At 46.3% G+C, this 19,778-nt stretch overlaps 2 protein-coding genes across 2 annotated transcripts in view; one reads left to right on the top strand and one right to left on the bottom strand.

The window, feature by feature from the left end:
- Nucleotides 1-4,140, top strand: part of LOC148042201 (cystinosin-like) — a 31,164-nt gene extending 27,024 nt beyond the window's left edge. The window contains exon 11 of the mRNA XM_087703193.1: nucleotides 3,507-4,140. Within this exon, the coding sequence (XP_087559319.1) occupies nucleotides 3,507-3,637 (131 nt within the window). The 3' untranslated portion in view covers nucleotides 3,638-4,140. The remainder of the gene's footprint in view (nucleotides 1-3,506) is intronic.
- Nucleotides 4,141-9,033: 4,893 nt separating this feature from the next.
- Nucleotides 9,034-15,076, bottom strand: LOC148042200 (tax1-binding protein 3-like; the record flags this gene model as incomplete). Its single annotated transcript, XM_087703192.1, is given in 3 exon segments — nucleotides 9,034-9,274; nucleotides 13,593-13,670; nucleotides 14,962-15,076. Coding segments are annotated over 3 exon segments (343 nt in total), but the record flags the coding sequence as incomplete, so codon positions are not given.
- Between the last annotated feature and the right edge of the window lie 4,702 nt (nucleotides 15,077-19,778).

The following is a 19,778-nucleotide window of genomic DNA, read 5'->3' as shown; positions in this document are numbered from 1 at the left end:
TGCAGCAGCTGCCAAAAAAGCCAACACAGTTCTAGGCTACATCAACAGAGGGAGAGAATCAAGATCACGTGAAGGGTTAATACCACTTTATAAGGCCACACTTGGAATACGGCATTCAGTTTTGGTCTCCACGATGTAAAAAAGATGTGGAGACTCTGGAAAGAGTGCAGAGAAGAGGAAGAAAGAGGATGAGGGGACTGGAGATTAAAACATATGAAGAACATTTGCAGGAACTGGGGATGTCTAGTTTAATGAAAAGAAGGACCAGGGGAGACATGATAGCAGTCTTCCAATATCTCAGGGGTTGCCCCAAAGAAGAGGGAGTCAAGCTATTCTCCAAGGCACCCGAGGGCAGAACAAGAAGCAATGGGTGGAAACTAATCAAGGAGAGAAGAAACTTAGAACTGAGGAGAAATTTCCTGACAGTGAGAACAATGAATCAGTGAAACAAGTTTCCTCCAGAAGTTGTGAATCCTCCAACACTGGAAGTCTTTAAGATGTTGGATAGCCATTTGTTTTGGCTCCCGTGCCAAAAGTAGGGGAGCGCGGGTGTGTGTGTGTGTGTTTCGTGCATGGATGTGCCATACCCATAATGCTATGCGTGCTACCCCCCTGCGTGCGCGCATGCGTGCCCAACCAGCGACAAGCACCCCCTCCCTCGCTTTTGGCACAGTTGTTTCGTCCTTCCAGAGGCTTTCTATGAGCCTGGGGAGGGCGAAAGCAGCCTCCCTCCCTCCCCACCCATCCCCGGATGCCCTCCAGAGGCCTCAGGAGCTTTCCAGAAGGCTCTAGAGGGAGAAAAATGGACTTACGGACAAACCGGAAGTCACTTCAAGGAAGCCTCCAGAGGGCGAAAAATGGTCTTAAAAGAAGGCCGAAGTCACCTGGCCAGCCCGTACATGCGCACTGGCCAGCTGACAAGGCAACGTCTCACGTGCCCTAACAATGGCTCCGTGTGCCACCTGTGGCACACATGCCATAGGTTCGCCATCACGCGTATAGAGTTTCCTGTCTAGGCAGGGGGTTGGACTAGAAGACCTCCAAGGTCCCTTTCAACTCTGTTACTACCGTGTTTCCCCGAAAATAAGACAGGGACTTATTTTCTTTTGCCCCACAAAATATGGCCTTGGGCTTATTATAGGGGAGGGCTTATTGTTTTGGGGTTTCGGGGCCAAGAGCCGTGGTTGCGGGGCCAAGAGCCGTGGTGGCGCAGTGGGTAGAGTGCAGTACTGCAGGCCACTTCAGCTGACTGCTAGATCAGCAGTTCAGCGGTTCAAATCTCACCGGCTCAGGGTTGACTCAGCCTTCCATCCTTCCGAGGTGGGTAAAATGAGGACCCGGATTGTTGTTGGGGGCAATATGCTGACTCTGTAAACCGCTTAGAGAGGGCTGAAAGCCCTATGAAGCAGTATATAAAAATCTGCTATTGCTATTGCTATAGCTGCTCCCTTGCGAGCGGGCTCCCGAAGAGCCGGACACTGCCTCAGGGGCGAAGCAGCCATGAGGTGACCACGCTCACGAGCAGCCGCCCGGCAAACCCACTCTCCAGCCAGGCAGAGCACCATTCACTGACCTAGAGGGTATCCCTAAGGCGCCAAGACATGTGGCGCTCTGCCCGCCCCCCAGCTCCCGCGGCTTGGCACATTAGGGTTACCCTCTAGGTCAGTGCATGGAGCTCTGCCCGGCTGGAGAGAGGGGTTGTGCGAGCGCCTGTTCCGCCCCCAGCAAGCATGCCTCCCAGCCTCACCATGCCCTGGCCTAGCTCTCCCTGCAGGGCGCCGCTGCCGCCGCGATCCGAGCATAACTTCTTCCCCAGCTTCCAAACTCCAGAACTCGGCCGCCGAGTCTTCCAGCAGCGGCTGCTCTAGGAGTGCGCTCTGTGGTTGTGGGCCGGCTGCCAGACAGAGAGTCTTATTTTCGGGGGTGGGCTTATATTTTTGCCCATGCGGAAAATGTGGCAAGGCGTTAGTTTCAGGACAGATCGTATTTTCGGGGAAACACTGTATATACTCTTGAGCCCAATATTCTGTTGTTAAGAGACAGTTAAGTTTGTTTTTCCCTGTTTTACAACCTTTCCTACAACCCTTTTTAAGTGAATCAGTGCAGTTGTTAAGCTAGCAACGCAGTTGTTCAGTCAATCTGGCTTCCTCCATTGCCTTGGCTTGTCAGGAGGTCGCAAAATGGGATCATATGACCCTGGGACATTGCAACCGTCATAAATAATACGAGCCAGTTGCCAGTTGTCTGAATTTTGATCATGTGACCATGCTGCGATGGTCAGAAGTGAGAAAACTGCTCATAACCTTTTTCAGGGCAGTTGTAACTTTGAACAGTCACTAAACGAATGGTTTAAGTTGAGGGCTACCGGTACTTTGCAACTGAGCCCAAAATTTCGGTTGTTACCAACTTTTTTGCCACAGTTGTTCAGTGAATCACTACAGTTGTTAAGTTAGTCACATGGTTGTTAAGTGAATCTGGCTTCCCCCTGGACTTTGCTTCTCAGAAGGTCGCAAAAGGGGAATCACGTGACACTGCAACCATCAGAAATAAATGTCAGTGGCCAAAGTCCCAAATTTTGATCACATGTCTGTGGGAAGGCAGCAACGGTTGTAGGTCATTTTTTTCAGTGCCGTTGTAACTTAACAATCTTCTTCTTTAACCGACTCACTGAACAATCACCTTGCTTAACAATGGAAGTTCTGTTCTCAATTACACTTGCAAGTTGAGGGCAATCTATACTGTTTGGTGATGGAGTAATGAAGTTTGTAAATTCCACAGGGAAGCAGTAGATATTTAAGATATTTAAATTTAGAGAGCAATGAGGTTGTTCAGTGAGTCAGACACATAGTTGTGGTTGACCATTTGGAAAGTGCTGGCTTCTGCGTGACACAATTTGCGCTGTGGTTGGTTGCTTTGGTTTGGAGGGAGTGTTTCCCTTTTCCCGCCTTTTTCTTCTGTGTGCCTTTTGCTCTGTGATTCACCTCATGATGTTCCCACTGTGTGGATTTACCTCAGGATGCTCTGCTGCGTGGATTTACCTCAGGATACTCCTGCTGCATGGATTTACCTCAGGATACTCCTGCTGCATGGATTTACCTCAGGATGTTCCTGCTATGTAGATTTTTATCTCAGGATGCTCCTGCTGTGTAGATTTTTACCTCAGGATGCTCCTGCTGTGTCGATTACCTCATGATTGTCCTGCTGTGTTGATTTACCTCACGATGCTCCTGTTTGCCCAACAATCTGTATACAAAGATGTAAAATACATGTATTTGTATAAAACTACAAGCTCATGTCAGCGTCTCTAATTCCATTTGGACACCAGCTGTGCAATTCCTTGACAAAATTGTATAGACTCTTCAGTAAAATGCCAAAATCTTTTCATTCCATTGTGAATGATAAAAGTGGAAAATCTATTTATGCTTTTCCAAGTATTTGTTAGTCTCCGTCGGTCAACCCTACTGGTTCTTGCAAGCCATAATTGTCTCTTTCTTCTTATTTTTCAGATGAATGGAAGCTGGTTTTTGGAGACCCCACCAAATTTGGCCTCGGCCTCTTCTCCATCGTCTTCGACATTGTCTTTATGATCCAACATTACTGCTTGTATCGCCACCAAATTTATGATGAGATTGAGTAGAGCCTATCCGAATGTGTCCGTGGCCTTACTCCAAAGAAACCAGGACTGGCAAAATGACTACAACTTGAGTTTCCATTCCACCTTAATTGCAGCAAACCTACTCTGCCCTCTTGTGCCTTTGTGTCTCACAATCTACCAGTGCGGCCTTGCCAAAGTCCTCCTCCCCTGACTTTCTTGGATGTGGAGTCCTCAAAAGCTTCCAAAGAAGTCGTCCTTTGCAAGAGAAGATGATGCTCGTGTTTTGCCCTCCAATTTCTTACGGGAACCCTACATGGAAGGCCTCTTGGCCAGGAAGAACCTGCTTTAGGAGTTTGGTTGGTTGAAGGACTGCTCGTGTGACCTTGGGACTCTGGGTGTCCTCTTTTTTCTTGTGCACAGGGAGAAATGGCTGGAGGATGTTGGACTACCTCGAAAAGCTTTATGTTGGCGTCAAGAAGCATTGAAAAATCTCTTGTAAGAACTTTTGTGTGAAACGGCTGAATACAGGGTATCGTTATTATTAAAGTTTTCTAACAGGTTGTCGATGATGACTTCCTTGTGGTTGTTTGACAAAGGCTCCTTTCGAAGGTCCTGTTGGGTTGCCAAAGATTTGAAGGTGTTCAGGACACCCGAGCGAGATTGTGGATCCCTCTGGAAGAGAACTGTTGTGGCCCCCCAGCAACCAGCGGAGCCGCCAGCAGAATCGGATAGTCAGGCGGTTGGGGAGGGACATGGGCCAATCCTGGAGGCTGGGGAAGGCTCGGACTAGGGATCTGTGTCAGAGGCAGAAAGGGGCCAGAGCCGTCCGACAGTTACCAGCTGCCTTCAGAGTCAGACATGAATGAGGCAGACGAACAGCTGGAGCCAGTTCCCAGTGTGCGCCTGAGCAGAGGTTGCCAGATGAAGGGAACAGCTAAGGAACAAGGGTCGACTTGGGAGTAAAGCCATAGGTGAATGATGAATGGCCCCACCCAGAGGATATACAAGAGGAGCGAAAGGGGAGTGGAGTTTGCAGGAGACTATTAGTTCGGTCGGTTGTTAGATTCGTTTCCCGAGTGTGAAGACCTGTCCGTAAATCTCAGAGACTCTGTGCCCAGCCTTTCCTTGCACAGCACCTCATTGGGAAAATATGTACATGGCAGCTTTCCAAGCTGGATAAGGTCTGTGGTCATGAATATTCCTTAGAAAGACTGTTTGCTGAATGTGAACGAGAGGAATTCACATTCGTTGAATAAAAGGGGTTTTGTCGGGACCAGGACTCTGCTTCGTAGTTTTTGGGGAAGCCTCAGTCAGAACAGGATCGCAGAGCCCCCGCCTGCAACCCTGACAGCTATCTGACCAGGATTGAAGACATGGGTCCGCCCCTTCCCCATTTAAGTTGAACCGTGGGGGCTACTTTCAGGGGAGGGTGCTGCAATTTATGGGGTTCTTGGTGCTCTCAGAGCTGGGTTGTTTTCTTGCAGACGTTTCTTTACCTGTCTAAGTAACAAGATCGGTGTTGGAAGGGAGTGGAGGTTGTGGAGAGGAGGTGGACGACTGTGAGGTCCTCTTGAGTTTGATTGTTTTCTTGCAGACGTTTCATTACCCAACTAGGTAACATCATCAGAGCTAGAAGGGAGAGGGGTTTGTCAGTGTTGGTGTGTGTGTTTCTGGTGGTTCTTTTGATTAGATTTGGATGGATGGATGGATGGATGGATGGATGGATAGATGATGTAGAGTCCCTGATGCTCTCTAAGCTTAGTTGTTTTCTTGGTTAGGTAACTGTTGTGGCCCAGCAGGAGCCGTTGGAGCTGCCACCAGACTCCGACAGCGAGGGGCCTATGAGTCAGCTCTGGAGGATGTGGAGGACCCTGCACAGGGTTCCAACTCTGATCAGGGTGCAGAGAGGCTGGTTGGCAACCAGGAAGCGCCTGAGCCTTGGACCAGTGGGGAGGAGGCAAGGAGTGTGATCCTGACGTTAGCAGTGAGTTGTTCCGGGATGCCTGGCACTGAAGAGCTAATAGGCGTCAGGAACAATTGCGCAAGTACAGGAGGTAATTGCACTCAGCTGGTGGTAATTAGGCTCCTCTCCAGACTATAAAAGGACTGCTTGTGCACACACCCCTTTTGCAGACGTCAACGCAGGAATTACTGTCGGAGAACATTATTGTGAGCTTGGTAGGCTGGATTGCTGCCACGGCTTATCTGTGCCGGTTTGCTGCCCAAGCTTGTCTGTGCCGGTTTGCTGCCAAGGACCTGTTAATTAAATGCCGTAACTTATCTTTGGCTCGGAGTGTGTTGGTGTGGTACGAGGGGGTCAGAACAGGTAACATCATCAATGTTAGTACGGAATGGGGTTTGTGGAGTGGAGGAGAAGTGGGAACAGGAGGAGAAAGAGGAAGGACTGGAGATCTCAGTGCGCTCTGAACGTGGTTATGCTTGTGCACATTTCATAACCCAACCAGATAACACCAGTGACTAAGTACTGGAAGAATTATAAGTAATATAGATATATAAATGTTGAATGGATGGGGGATCTTTGGTTCTCTCTAAGCTTTGTTTTCTTGCGCATGTTTCATGACCCAACTAGCCTAATTACCACCAGCTGAGTGCAATTATCTCCTGTAACTGCGTAACTGTTCCTTACACCAATTAGCTCTCCGTTGCCGGGCATCCAGGACCAACTCCCTTGTCTCCTCGCCACTGCTCCAATGCATGACGTCAGGATCACACTCCCTTGTCTCCTCCCCACTGGTCCAAGGCTCAGGCGCCTCCTCGTGGCCAACCAGCCTCTCTGTGCCCTGCTCGGAGTCGGAACCCTGTCCAGGGTCCTCCACATCCTCCAAAGCCGACTCATAGGGCCGCTCGCTGTCGGGAGTCTGGGGGCAGCTCCAACGGCACCTGCTGGGCCACAACACTGTTGTAACTTCAAAGAGTAATTAACCATGGATTTTATGATGGCTCCAGTTTCCTGGCTCATGATTGCCATTTCCCAGCCATCTTCTGGCAAGCAAAACCACTGGGGAAGCTGCATTTGCTTAATGACTGCACAGTTCACTTAATGACTGCAACCGTGGCAAAAAAAGGGTCATAAAATCAGTCGCAATTCACTTAACGACCACCTGGCGTAGCAACAGAAAGTCTTGATTCTATATTGTGGCTTTAATCATCACCTTTTAATGACCCCATAATCCCTTGTTGGGTGGAGCCTGGGCAACTGAAGGGGGTTGAGTGTTGATTGGCCGGATGCGTTTCCTGTTGCCAATGCTGAGTTTTGTTCAGCAGATATACAGTCATTGTGCCCAGAGAAATATCTGCCTCTACCTAGGATTGAACTCACAGCCACCTGATTGCGAGGTGACAGCTCCGCCTCTAGGCCCCCACACCACCCCGAACATACAACCACCACGGAGCCCCAAATTTCTGTTGCTAATTAAGAGAGTTGTGAAGTGAGTTTTGCTCCGTTTTACGACCTTTCTTTCCACAGGTGTTAAGTGAATCACACGGTTGTTCAGTGAATCCAGCTGCCCTGTCAGACGGTCGCAAAAGAAGATCCCGTGACTCTAAGATAAATATTTAAGACAGTTGCCCGGCATCCGAATTTTGATGACGTGGCCGGTGCCACGGGGATGCTGCAGCGGTCGTTAAGTGTGAAAAACAGCCCTGGGTCACTTTTTAAAGTGCTGTGGTAACTTCGGACAGTGACTAAACGATTGGTTGTAAGTTAAGGACTATTTGTACCAGGGGTGGGTTTCAACCGGTTTGCGGCGGTCCCCGCGAACCGGTTGGTCGGCGAACCCGGAAGTAAGTAACTTCCGGGAACGGCGAAGGGCCCACCCGTGTTCCTTACCCGGTTTTGACGAGTTCTGCGCTTCTACGCATGTGCAGGACGCATACAGCGCCTGCGCAATCCTCCAGGAGCAGCTGGAGCATCGCACAGACGCTAGTACGCATGCCTGCGCTGCGCGTGTGCACGAGGACGCCGCTGGCCCCGTTCCAACCGAACCGGTTGGAACGGGGCGAGAAACCCACCCCTGATTTGTACCTGTACAACATTTCAACAGAATTTCTCATTCTCGTTTCTCATTCATTTTCTTGGGCATATATGCAATTTTATTTTAAAATTGACTCCACGCTTCTAATTTAATTTCTTTTCTTTAAAAAAAAACGGAAGAGACTTTTGAGATCAGAAGTCCAGCTTGGTTTTATTATGTGTAAAACGATCTACAGCAGCCCATTGGTAGCTTTAGCCTCCGAACTAAATCGATGTGATCCGGCAAGTACAAAACAAAAAACAAAAAAACTCCGCAAGGCTTTGTCCCCAAAAAAACCAACAACCATCTTCGCCATTTCTGCTACGAAACGGCAAACCACAGGTATAAGAAACAGGTCGAAGGGTTGTGACACATTTTCCTTACAAGACAGGCCGAGATTAAGGGCCTGGAAGTTAAAACAAGTCAAAATAGCAGTCATCACCCATCATCTTCTTTTAATGATCCCATAATCCCCTGCGGAGTGGAGTCTGGGCAACCGAATGGAGCTATCAGAGTGCTTACTGGCCGGATGCCTTTCCTGACGCCAGTGCCGAGTTTTGTTCACCAGATACATTCTCATTGTGCCCAGAGAGAAATACCTGACTTTACCTAGGATCGAACTCACAGCCTCCTGATTATGAGGCGAGAAGTCCACCTCTAGGCCGCCACGCCACTCATGAGTCAAAAGGGCAGTAATATACTAAAATAAATTAGTGATACAAATGCTGGAAGGGAGGTTATTTACAAGACGTAGAAAAAAGGCCTTCGGGGGGAAAAAATTTGGCACAATTTCTTGGAAATTGGAAGTTAACTTTGGAAAAGTCGAGAGACCCGCTCGAGGGTGCAAACCACAGCCTTCCGACACAACGGGAGTCGCTAACGTCGGCCCGTTTCCAACCGATCGTGGTTAACAGGAATTCTGGATGAGCGGGAAGGCCGGGAAAACGAAGGGTTAAGGCCACTGAGGGAAACCATTTTCAAAGGCCCGTCTATCATGGCTTCTCGGCGTTACTGAAGAGACCAGCCAACGGTTGGACGCCTCGTAACACAACCCCGTGCGGGATTCTACATATCGGCAGTAAAAAAAACAACTTTGGTCTGGATAAGAGGACTGCAAGAAGCTCATTAGGAGGCCATCTTGTCCCTCAAGATGGCCGCCTCACAAAAAAACGGAAATTTAAGGACGGATTCATCCACTGGAGAATATGTGGGAGAAAAGCTCTTGGGCGACCCCCAGTGGATCAGAAAAAAAGCGATTCCCTCGTTTGCGGTTTGATGCCCACCGTCTTCGATCCAGTGGGCATCAAACTGCCCCCCCTCCCTCCCCCAGGTGCCCTCTCCGTGAAGATCCCCGCTGGGACAGAGTCATTTTTGCATAGGTGTGTCAGGAGATGTCTTGTCTTCTTTTTCTTTTAAAGTTTCTCAGGTCAACGGGTGATAGAGCTGTGGTCCAACATCTCTCCGTTGTCCCCCGAAGACCGCCATTCATCCCCGCTCAGTGGCAGGGCTGGGACAGCATGGACTGCTGGACAGCTTTCTGAAGTGAGTGTCTGGTCACCAGAAGCCGGACGACTTCCTCGTTCCGCTTGGTCAACCGTTTGCGGGCTTGGTCGTGAGTCACCATCGTCATATCCCAGCCATTCACCTGCCAAGAAAATTCAGAGTGATTTTACGGGAAGCGTCAAGATCAAACCTGGGTTTTTTTTTTTAAATTAATTTTATCAATTTCATATATACATTCACAGTTATATGATCTCATAACTGTTATTAATAATATGTATTTATAACAATTTTTCCCCTACAGTTGACAATATACTTGAAGATTGCTTTTTTAACATCCCATAGATCCATCTTATCTTACAACGGTCCTACTTCTTCCCTCCCTCCCTCTTTCCTTCCCTCGTTTCTTCTCTCCTACTCCCCTTTCTTCCCTCCCTCCTTCCCCTTCCCTCCTTCTCTCCTTCCCTCCTTCCTTTTCTCCTTCTCTCCTTCCTTCCTTTCCTCCTTCCTTCCCCCCTTCCTTCCCTCCTTCCTTCTCTCCTTCTCTCCTTCCTTCCCTCCTTGCTTCCCTCCCTCCTTCCTACCCCCCTTTCTTCTCTTTCTTCTCTCCTTCCTTCCTTCCTCCTCTCCTTTCCCTTCTCTCCTTCCCCTTCCTCCCCTTTACCCTTCCCCTCTTCTTCCCATTCCTCCTCTCTTTCCTACTCTTACATTCCCTCCCATTCTTCCTCTGCCTTTCCCTTTCTCCTATTCCTCTCCTTTCTCCTCTCCTTCCTATCTTTCCTTCTACTCCTCCCTCCATCCACTCTATCTGTTGTTGTGTTTACATATTCTCCTCTTCAAGGGATGACCTGGACAAACCTGGGTATTTTAACGGTCACACATCTGGCTCTTTCCAACCCGCACAAATTGCTTTTATTTTGAAATCCCAATGGTGCTTTTTTTAAAAAAATTTTTTTTTATTTTTGTTACACAATAAAAATTCTTTTGTGAACAGAGCGTTGTCCGAATTCCCCCCTTTAACATTCCCACCCAAAAAAACATAATTCGTTTTACATTATATTTCCAATTTTAGCGGTATTACTTTTCTATCCTCCAATTTCTAGTTTTTAACATGTCCGTAGTTTTTTCTTCCTCTTTAAAAATAAACAATTTATCATTTCCATCCATTTTCCATTAACAATATGAATCTCCAAGTTTCAAACTTCCAAGTTTTATATAATCAACGTAACATAATTATTTATCAGCTTTAAGGTTCTTAAAATAATTCCCACACATTCTAATGAAAACATATTTTTTACCTTGCTAACAATCTCTCTTTCTCCGGATCATATCATTCTACTATTCTCCTATTTCTAAATTTTCTTTTTCTTCTTTTTATGTGTCTTATATCTTTTCTTTATATCGATTTTTGGAGTATCTCTCCCCCAAGTTTCTCTTTCCCATCTCCCTTTATTTCTCTCCTTATTTTTGGCTAATTTCTTTTTCGGATGACCGTTTTTCTTCTCTGCTCTCTGTGTCTTTACCCCATTGAGTTTTATGGTGATTTTTCCCCCAAGAGGACTTTCTGGTTTTTCTTTGAAGACATTTTGCTTCTGTAGGAAGTTATCACCCAGCCCTCTCCCAGAAAAAATGAAATATCCTAGGAAATATTGAAAAGGCAGAATATTTCTCTGGATGTGAAAAAAGGAAGAAACCTGTTTTAAAAGACAGAATAGCTGCCTGCAGCTGCCTGCCCATCGCCCTTTGTCAATGAGCCATTAAAGCCTGAGCTAGTCCACTTTACATAATAAAGAGTTCTCCCCTTCAGCTCCAGAGTGATGGGATTAAGGCATGATAATATTGGCCCTTTTTACCCAACTCGCCACATGGCATCTGAGAACTCAACCAAACCTGGATTCAAAACGCAGCCTAGAGAGTTGCCCCTGCATGGGCCCATGGGAGTCTGACAACCAATCAGAATACAAGATCAAGATCAAAGGCCAGAGGGGGCATAAAACCAGGGACTTGGCATCTCTTCCTTCATTTTTTCCCTTCTCTTTTTCTCCACCAACATTGAAGCATGTGATCACCTTTTCTGTTCAGGACTCAAACCATGTGGTCCTCTCCACCATTAAAACCATCTTTCCAAGCAGCCTCCATGTCTCCAGTGTCTTTTCCCCCACTTGGAGCCGAACCCAGAAGGATATTTCTTCCAACACTTCTCATTCTAGAAGTTTCTTCGGCTCTGACTGGATGGTGGGGAAGGGAAGGACCGATACTCCTTGCAGGCAGCTGCATCCTTTTTTAGAGAGTTGTTGAGGCCACTTGGAGGTTCCTCTTCGTCCTCAGCGTCACCTGAGTTGTACAAATGAGTGTGGAGAGCTGCACAACAGAGTCCTTTCAGCAGTTCCACCCCCATTTGCAACACTCTGTGTCCCTGGAGGACACAGAGAAACCTCCAAGTGGCCTCAACGACCCTCTAAAAGGATGCAAATGACCAGCTGTCTGCAAGGAGTAGAAATATTTCCACTCCTCACCACCTGGCCAGAACTGAAGAAGCTTCTTTGATGACAAACAAAACGTCTTAAAAAACAACAACAGAAAGTCCAGATGTTTTGCTTCTCATGCAAGAAGCTTCTTCAGCTCTGACCGGATGGTGGGGAAAGGAAGGATTTATATTCCTTGCAGACAGCTGGTCATTTGCATCCTTTTAAAGGGCCGTTGAGGCCACTTGGAGGTTTCTCTGTGTCCTCCAGGGTCACCTGATTGGTGCAAAAGGTTCCTGTAGTCTGCAATTCTTTTCTCCGGAAATCCATTCTCCGTCCTATTCCCAAATTCCTACTCCCTCCTACTCCATGGGTCTTCATCCCATGTAAAAGATTCTCCATCATCCAGGCATGGTTCTCCTAAAAGTGCTTTTTTTCTAGAGGCAATTGGTTTGTCTTTGACGGCGTTTCGCTTCTCATCCAAGAAGCTTCTTCAGCTCTGACTGGATGGTGGGGAATGGAAGGATTTCTATTCCTTGTAGACAGCTGATCATTTGCATCCTTTTAGAGGGTCCTTGAGGCCACTTGGAGGTTTATCTTTGTCCTCAGATAAATGGGTCCTTCCACGCCTATTTGCACTACAAGGACCCTGAGGACTCAGACCAACCTCCAAGTGGCCTCAAAGACCCTCTAAAAGGATGCAAATGACCAGCTGTCTGCAAGGAGTAGAAATCCTTCCATTCCCCCACCATCTGGTCAGAAAAAAAAGCCCCTTTGGGACAACTGTGGCTTGGATGACGGAGAATCTCTACAGACTTTTAGCTACGCAATTTGGGATGAAGAATGGTTGGAATGGTTGTGGGAGAAAGAACAGATTTCCATAGGAAAAATTGAGAGACCGCCTGCTGCCAATTACCTCCCAAAGACCCATTAGATCACACAGGGTCGGCCTCCTCCGGGTTCCCTCTACCAGCCAATGCTATCTGGCTACTACCCGGGGGAGGGCCTTCTCTGTGGCAGCTCCGGCCCTCTGGAACGAACTCCCCGCAGAGATTCGGACCCTCACCTCTCTCCAGGCCTTCCGAAAAGCCGTCAAAACCTGGCTTTGCCAGCAGGCCTGGGGTTGATGAGTTCCCCTCCCCTCTCGACCTGTGTGGTTGTGTGATTCTTGGCTATTTTAACTATTTGTATTGTGTTCTATGTTCCCCCTTTCCCCTTTTGAGTTGTTCGCCGCCCTGAGTCCCTCCCGGAAAAGGGCGGCATATAAATAAAATAAATATAAATCTAAATCTAAAATTGCAGACTACAGGAACCATTTGCACCACTCAGGTGACCCTGAAGACACAGAGAAACTTCCAAGTGGCCTCAACGACCCTCTCAAAGGATGCAAATGACCAGCTGTCTGCAAGGACTATAAATCCTTCCCTTCCCCTCCATCCTGTCAGAACTGAAGGAGCTTCTTGGATGAGAAGCAAAATGTCTTCAAAGAAAAACCAGTTGCCTCTAGGAAAAAAGCACCATTAGGACAATCATGGCCTGGATGATGGAGAATCTCCATAGACTTTTAGCCATACAATTTGGGATGAAGACCCATGGAGTAGGAGGGAGTAGGAATTTGGGAATAGGACGGAGAATGGATTTCCAGATAAAAGAATTGCAGACTACGGGAACCTTTTGCACCACTCAGGTGACCCTGGAGGACACAGAGAAACCTCCAAGTGGCCTCAATGGCCTTCTCAAAAGGATGCAAATGACCAGCTGCCTGCAAGGAGCATCAATCCTTCCCTTCTCCACCATCCGGTCAGAACTGAAGAAGCTTCTGGGATGAGAAGCGAAACGTCTTCAAAAGAGAAAACAAGAAAGTCCAGTGGCCTCCTGGAAAAACAAAAGCACCTTTGGGCATCTGGAATAATAATAATAAATCTCCCACCCGTTTGGCTTCAAAGACACCAAGAACGGAGGCCAAGTGTCCAGCTGTTGCTTAAAACAGGACTTTACCTGCATGATTTTATCTCCGACTTGAAGTCCAGCCATTTCTGCCGGTCCACCTTCGGTCACGCGAGTGACGTAAATGCCCTAGAGAGGGGGGGAAAAAACAAGAGGTTAGGGGGGTGGAGGGCTGTCACTGCCTGGATGAGCTCTCATGACCCCCCCCCCGCTGACCTTTCTCTCCGGCCATTGTTAATCATGTAAATAGGAGTACGTCACAGGGGGTTCTGCTTTATTCATTTTATTTTTTACCTGGTCGTTATTATTTTCAATAAGTAGCTCGAGATGGCGCCTTCCTCCTCCTATTTTCCCCACAACAACCAACCTTGTGAGGCGGGTTGGGGGGCTGGGAGAGTATTACTGGCCCTAAGTCACCTAGTCAGCTTTCGTGCACAAGGTGGGACTAGAACTCAGTGTCTCCTGGTGATTGGCCCATAGTCACCCAGCTGGCTTTCATGCCTAAAGCGGGACTAGAACTCACCATCACCTGGTGATTGGCCCATAGTCACCCAGCTAGCTTTCATGCCTAAGGTGGGATTAGAACTCACCATCACCTGGTGATTGGCCCATAGTCAGCCAGCTGGCTTTCATGCCTAAAGCGGGACTAGAACTCACCATCACCTGGTGATTGGCCCATAGTCAGCCAGCCGGCTTTCATGCCTAAAGCGGGACTAGAACTCACCATCACCTGGTGATTGGCCCAGTCACCCAGCCAGCTTTCATGCGTAGGGTGAAACTAGAACTCACTGTCTCCTAGTGATTGACCCAAGTCACCCAGCTGGCTTTCATGCCTAGGGCAGGACTAGAATTCACTGTTTCCTGGTGATTGGCCTTCAGTCACCCAGCTGGCTTTCATGCCTAACGTGGGACTAGAACTCACCATCACCTGCTGACTGGCCTAAAGTCCCCCAGCCAGCCTTTATGCCTAGGGCAGGACTAGAATTCACTGTTTCCTGGTGATTGGCCCACTGTCACCCCAGCTGGCTTTCATGCCTAAAGCGGGACTAGAACTCACCATCCCCTGGTGATTGGCTTCTAAGAATTGCATATAAAGTGAGAACAAACCAGCAGCAAAAAAATATTGGAGGAGAATAAAAAAAAACTTGCTGGAAGAGATAACTAATCAACAGAGCTAAAAGCAGAATTATTTTTATTAGGGATAATCACAGGGAACTATGAGAAAAAAAATTCAATACTTCAACACTGACGACGTTACCTGGTGGGGTAATGTCCACAAGAAAACCACCAAGCTGGGAGAGCACCAAGGGTCCCATATTTCAACTCTTGAGCTAAAATATTGATAACAACACCTTGGAACTTGGGATAGACAACCTATTGAATATCGAAATACGCCAGTAAAAGAGGATTCAATGCTAACCTTGTCTGTCTTGTCCTCCGAGAAGGGATTCTGAGCCGGGTCCTGGTCGATGCCCCCTCCGATGCTGAAGCCCAGGATGAGGTTCTCGCCTTGGCGCAGTTTGTGGATTTCAACCCTTTGCTACGGAAAAAAAAGAAGAAGATGAATCCAATTCGATCACTCACGTCGGGCTCCATCACTGCTCAAAACTCAAAGCAGTATGGCCTTAGATTTGGGGGGGGGGGTTGCAACAATGCGCAACTTTACGACTTGTGGACTTCAACTCCCAGAATTCCTCAGGCAGCTGGGGAATTTGAATCTGGCTGTGGGGGGGGTGTGTCAAACCATCCGGTGAAACCTTGTCAATCTGGCCAGCAACCACAATTTTGTAAGCCTTAGTAAGACTACACCTAGATTCTGCATCCAGTTTTGTCACCGCACTATAAAAAAGTTGTTGAAGACTCTGGAAAGAGCGCAGAGAAGAGCAACCAGGATGATGAGGGGACTGGAGGCTAAAACATGCGATGAACGGTTGCAGGAACTGGGCATGGCTGGTGTAGGGAAGAGAAGGACCAGGGGAGACAGGAGAGCATCTTCCACCTATTTTCCAAAGCACCTGAAGGCCAGAGAAGGAACAATGGATGGAAACTGACCAAGGAGAGATTCAACCGAGAAATAAGGAGGAATTTTCTGACAGTGAGAACCATCAACCCATGGACACAGAAGTTGCCTTCAGAAGTTGTGGGAGCTTCATCCCTGGAGGCTTTCAAGAAGAGACTGGACTGCCATCTGCCAGAAATGGTGTAAGGTCTCCTGCTTTGGTGGGGGGTTGGACTAGATGACCTACAAGGTCCCTTCCAACTCTGTTAATCTGAATAAATAGACTTTGGGAAAAGTACAAAGAGGAGCAAAAACAGATGATCAAAGGCCTGGAGGCTAAAACATACGATGAACAGTTGCAGGAACTGGGCCTGGCTAGTCTAGGGAAGAGAAGGACCAGGGGAGACAGGAGAGCATCTTCCAATATTTGAGGGGCTGCCACAGAGAGGAGGAAGGGGGTCAAGTTATTCTCCAAGGCACCTGAAGGCCAGACAAGGAATAATGGATGGAAACTGACCAAGGAGAGATTCAACCTAGAAATAAGGAGGAATTTCCTGACAGTGAGAAACAATCAACCCATGGACACAGAAGTTGCCTTCGGAAGTTGTGGGAGCTTCATCCTTGGAAGCTTTCAAGAAGAGACTGGACTGCCATCTGCCAGAAATGGTGTGGGGGTCTCCTGCTTTGGGGGGGGGGGGGGTTGGACTAGATGACCTACAAGGTCCCTTCCAACTCTGATAATCTAAAACAAAAAAAAAGATTTTGCTTCAACCCTTCGGTGAAGCTTTGAAGTCTCAGCTCTTCCTCCGAGCGCTGCGAGAACATGATTAGATGCTACACATCAGAAAGTTGACTTGGTGCCAAGGTTTTTTATGTTTATAATAAGCTGGGGTTTTATAATTTTAACGCGGCTTTGAATGCTGGTTTAGCTTCAGATTGGGAGATGCTTGGGACCTGGTCCGAAGGTGGACGGCTCTTACAATACAATACAATACAATTCGATACAATACAATAGCAGAGTTGGAAGAGACCTTGGAGGTCTTCTAGTCCAACCCCCTGCCTAGGCAGGAAACCCTACACCACTTCAGACAAATGGCTATCCAACATCTTCTTCTTTTTTTAAAAAATATTTTTTTATTTCCATTTTCATAACATACAATCACATGTATACTATACATAACCAGAATCATATAGTATTAAATAATAATTACATCAGATCCTCTTGTCAACATTGCCCAGAAAAATAAAAACCCATTATAGCTCTTCTGCTCTCCATACACCTCTTTCTTCTACCTCTCTCCAACTTCCTATCTTCCCTCCATCATCCTTTCCTACTCTACTTCCCCTTCCTTTCTCCTTCTCCTCTCTCCACTCCTCCTTATCCTCCTTATCTTCCCCCCTTACCCTCTCTCCTATCCCTCTCTTCCTATCTTTCTTCTCCCTTCTGTTTCCCACTCTTCCTCTCTCCTATCCCTCTCTTCCCATCTTTCTTCTCCCTTCTGTTTCCCACTCTTCCTCTCTCCTATCCCTCTCTTCCCATCTTTCTTCTCCCTTCTGTTTCCCACTCTTCCTCTCTCCTATCCCTCTCTTCCTATCTTTCTTCTCCCTTCTGTTTCCCACTCCTCCTCTCATTGGTGTATTTCCGCTTCCATATCAATATACTTAACATATCCTAGTTTTAAAGAAAGAAAAAATAATAATAATAGTAATGAAAATATAAGAGAAGACAGTATACATGTGGAGTCAAATTATATTAAAATCTAACATGTCTCGTCAAACCTGATATATATCCCTCCCTCCCCCCCAACCCCCCCCCCCCCGCCTTCCCTCCACCGACTTCCCAGAACCCATACATGGTATAGATTTTTAACAAAAAGTCTAAAATATGTTGGGAAAAAAGAATAAAAAAATTGATAACATCTTTACATTGAACCTAGCCCCTCCTTGCTAAGCTAACTTTTAACAGTTTAAATCATTCCTGATCTTAATCATAAGCTATCTGGAATTTCTTAGCCCCGTATTTATTTTGTATATAATCAATCCATTTTTCCCCAGTCTCATTTATATCTCTCGTTTGAGTAAGTCCTTAAGATATGCAGATATTTTAGCCATCTCGGCTAAATTTGTGACTTTCAATGTCCATTCTTGAATTGTAGGCAAGTCTTCCTTCTTCCAGTGTTGCGCCACCAACAATCTTGCTGCAGTTATTAGGTGTAACATCTTCTTGAAGACTTCCAGTGTTGGGGCATTCACAACTTCTAGAAACAAGATGTTCCAGGTGGAGCTTCGCTAGCAGCGGTGGCTCTTCTGTCCCGAGGACCGGCCCATAGATTTCCACTGCTCTCCTCTCCTCTCTGCCTTCTGTGCGTCAGGCACTGGACCCAACTGTTCCTCCTCTTCCTCATCAGCCACCTCCAGACCTGGGGGCTCTTGACTCTCCATCTGGGGGCTGACGGACAGCCCAGGCTCCCCCCCCTCCCTGTCTGTCTGTCTGTCTCTCTCTCTGCCAGCTCCATTCCTTCCTCCCCCTCGGACCTCCCGGGTTGCCCTGACTCCCACGCCTCCTCCTCCTCCTCTGATTTGGGTGGTGGGGGGACCGGCAGCCAACAGGCACACAACACTGGGACACTGTGTGGAATCCTAACAATGCAGGTTTTTTTTGCTTTATTTCCCCCCCTCTTCTCTTTTCAGAAGATGGTTTTCTCCCTCCGCCCCCCCCCCCCCGTCCCGCGAAGGCACCAGCGTCCATTAAGAAGAAACAAGGACCCATTGTTGTGTTTCCTCCCCAGAGGCTCAAAACAGATGATGATCTCACTGGAAAGAAAGATAAAAAGCAGACAAAAGCAAGAAGGAGGACCGGGGGTCCTGCCAGCGGAGACCGCCGGCTGGCAAAATTGGAAGCCTCTGAAAACAAGAACCAGGAATCCTGTGGGATTTTGCCGACAGATGGCAGCCAGAAGGGGCCTGGCAACCCACTCCTTCCACCATGCCAGTTTTCCTCTCGTTTTTGAAGTAAGCGTGCTTTCTTTTTTCTTTTTTTTCCGGAGAATGAAAAAAGCTGGAAGGGGTTTCTCTTGGAACTCCAAGGCTGTGGGGGAAGTTCTGAAGTTTCGGGGTGTCCAGAACCCCGGAGAATTGCTCGTCTTGAAGCACAAGACTTAAGATTCGTGATAGAATTGACTAGAATACGGGGTAGAATGTAGACTAGATTAGACTGGAGAATAGAATAGAATAGAAATAACTAGAGTAGAATAGAAATAATAGAACAGAAATTAGAATTAAGAATAGAATAGAAATAAGAGAAGAATAGACTAAAGAGTAGAATAGAATTAGAGTAGAACAGAAAAGAATTAGAATTGAACGGAATAAAAATAAAATAGAATAGAAACGAACAGAATTAGAATAAAATAAGAATTAAACAGAATTAAAATTTGCATTAGAATTAGAATAGAATAGAGAATAGAATATGAATAAGAATAGAATAGAATAAGAATAATAAGAATAAAATAGAATAGAATTGGAATCGAACAGAATTAGAATAAAATAAGAATTAAACAGAATTCAAATTGGCATTAGCATTAGAATAGAATAGAGACTAGAATATGAATAAGAATAGAGTAAGAATAATAAGAATAAAATAGAATAGAATTGGAATCGAACAATTAGAATAAAATAAGAATTAAACAGAAATCAAATTGGCATTAGCATTAGAATAGAATAGAGAATAGAATAGAATAAGAATAATAAGAATAAAATAGAATAGAATTAGAATCGAACAGAATTACAATAAAATAAGAATTAAACAGAATTCAAATTGGCATTAGCATTAGAATAGAGAATAGAATATGAATAAGAATAAGAATAAAATAGAATAGAATTGGAATCAAACAGAATTAGAATAAAATAAGAACAGAATTCAAATTGGCATTAGCATTAGAATAGAGAATAGAATATGAATAAGAATAGAATAAGAATAAAATAGAATAGAATTGGAATCGAACAGAATTAGAATAAAATAAGAATTATACGGAATTAAAATTAGCATAGAATAGAATAGAATACTGGAAAGGATAGGATAGAATAGAATAGGAACAGGAATGGGAATAGATTTCGAATAGGATAGGATAGAAGGTAAATCCTTCACTTACAGCTCATTTAATGACTGTTCAAAGTTACGGCATCCCTGAAAAAAGTGACTTACGACCGTTTTTCATACTTATGACGGTTGCAGTGTTCCC

The sequence above is a fragment of the Thamnophis sirtalis genome, unplaced genomic scaffold (genome assembly GCF_051295495.1).
Source record: "Thamnophis sirtalis isolate CommonGarterSnake01/CBP01778 unplaced genomic scaffold, rThaSir2_p1.2 scaffold_68, whole genome shotgun sequence".
Lineage (NCBI taxonomy): Eukaryota > Metazoa > Chordata > Lepidosauria > Squamata > Natricidae > Thamnophis > Thamnophis sirtalis.
This window is presented reverse-complemented; position numbering and strand designations above follow the sequence as displayed.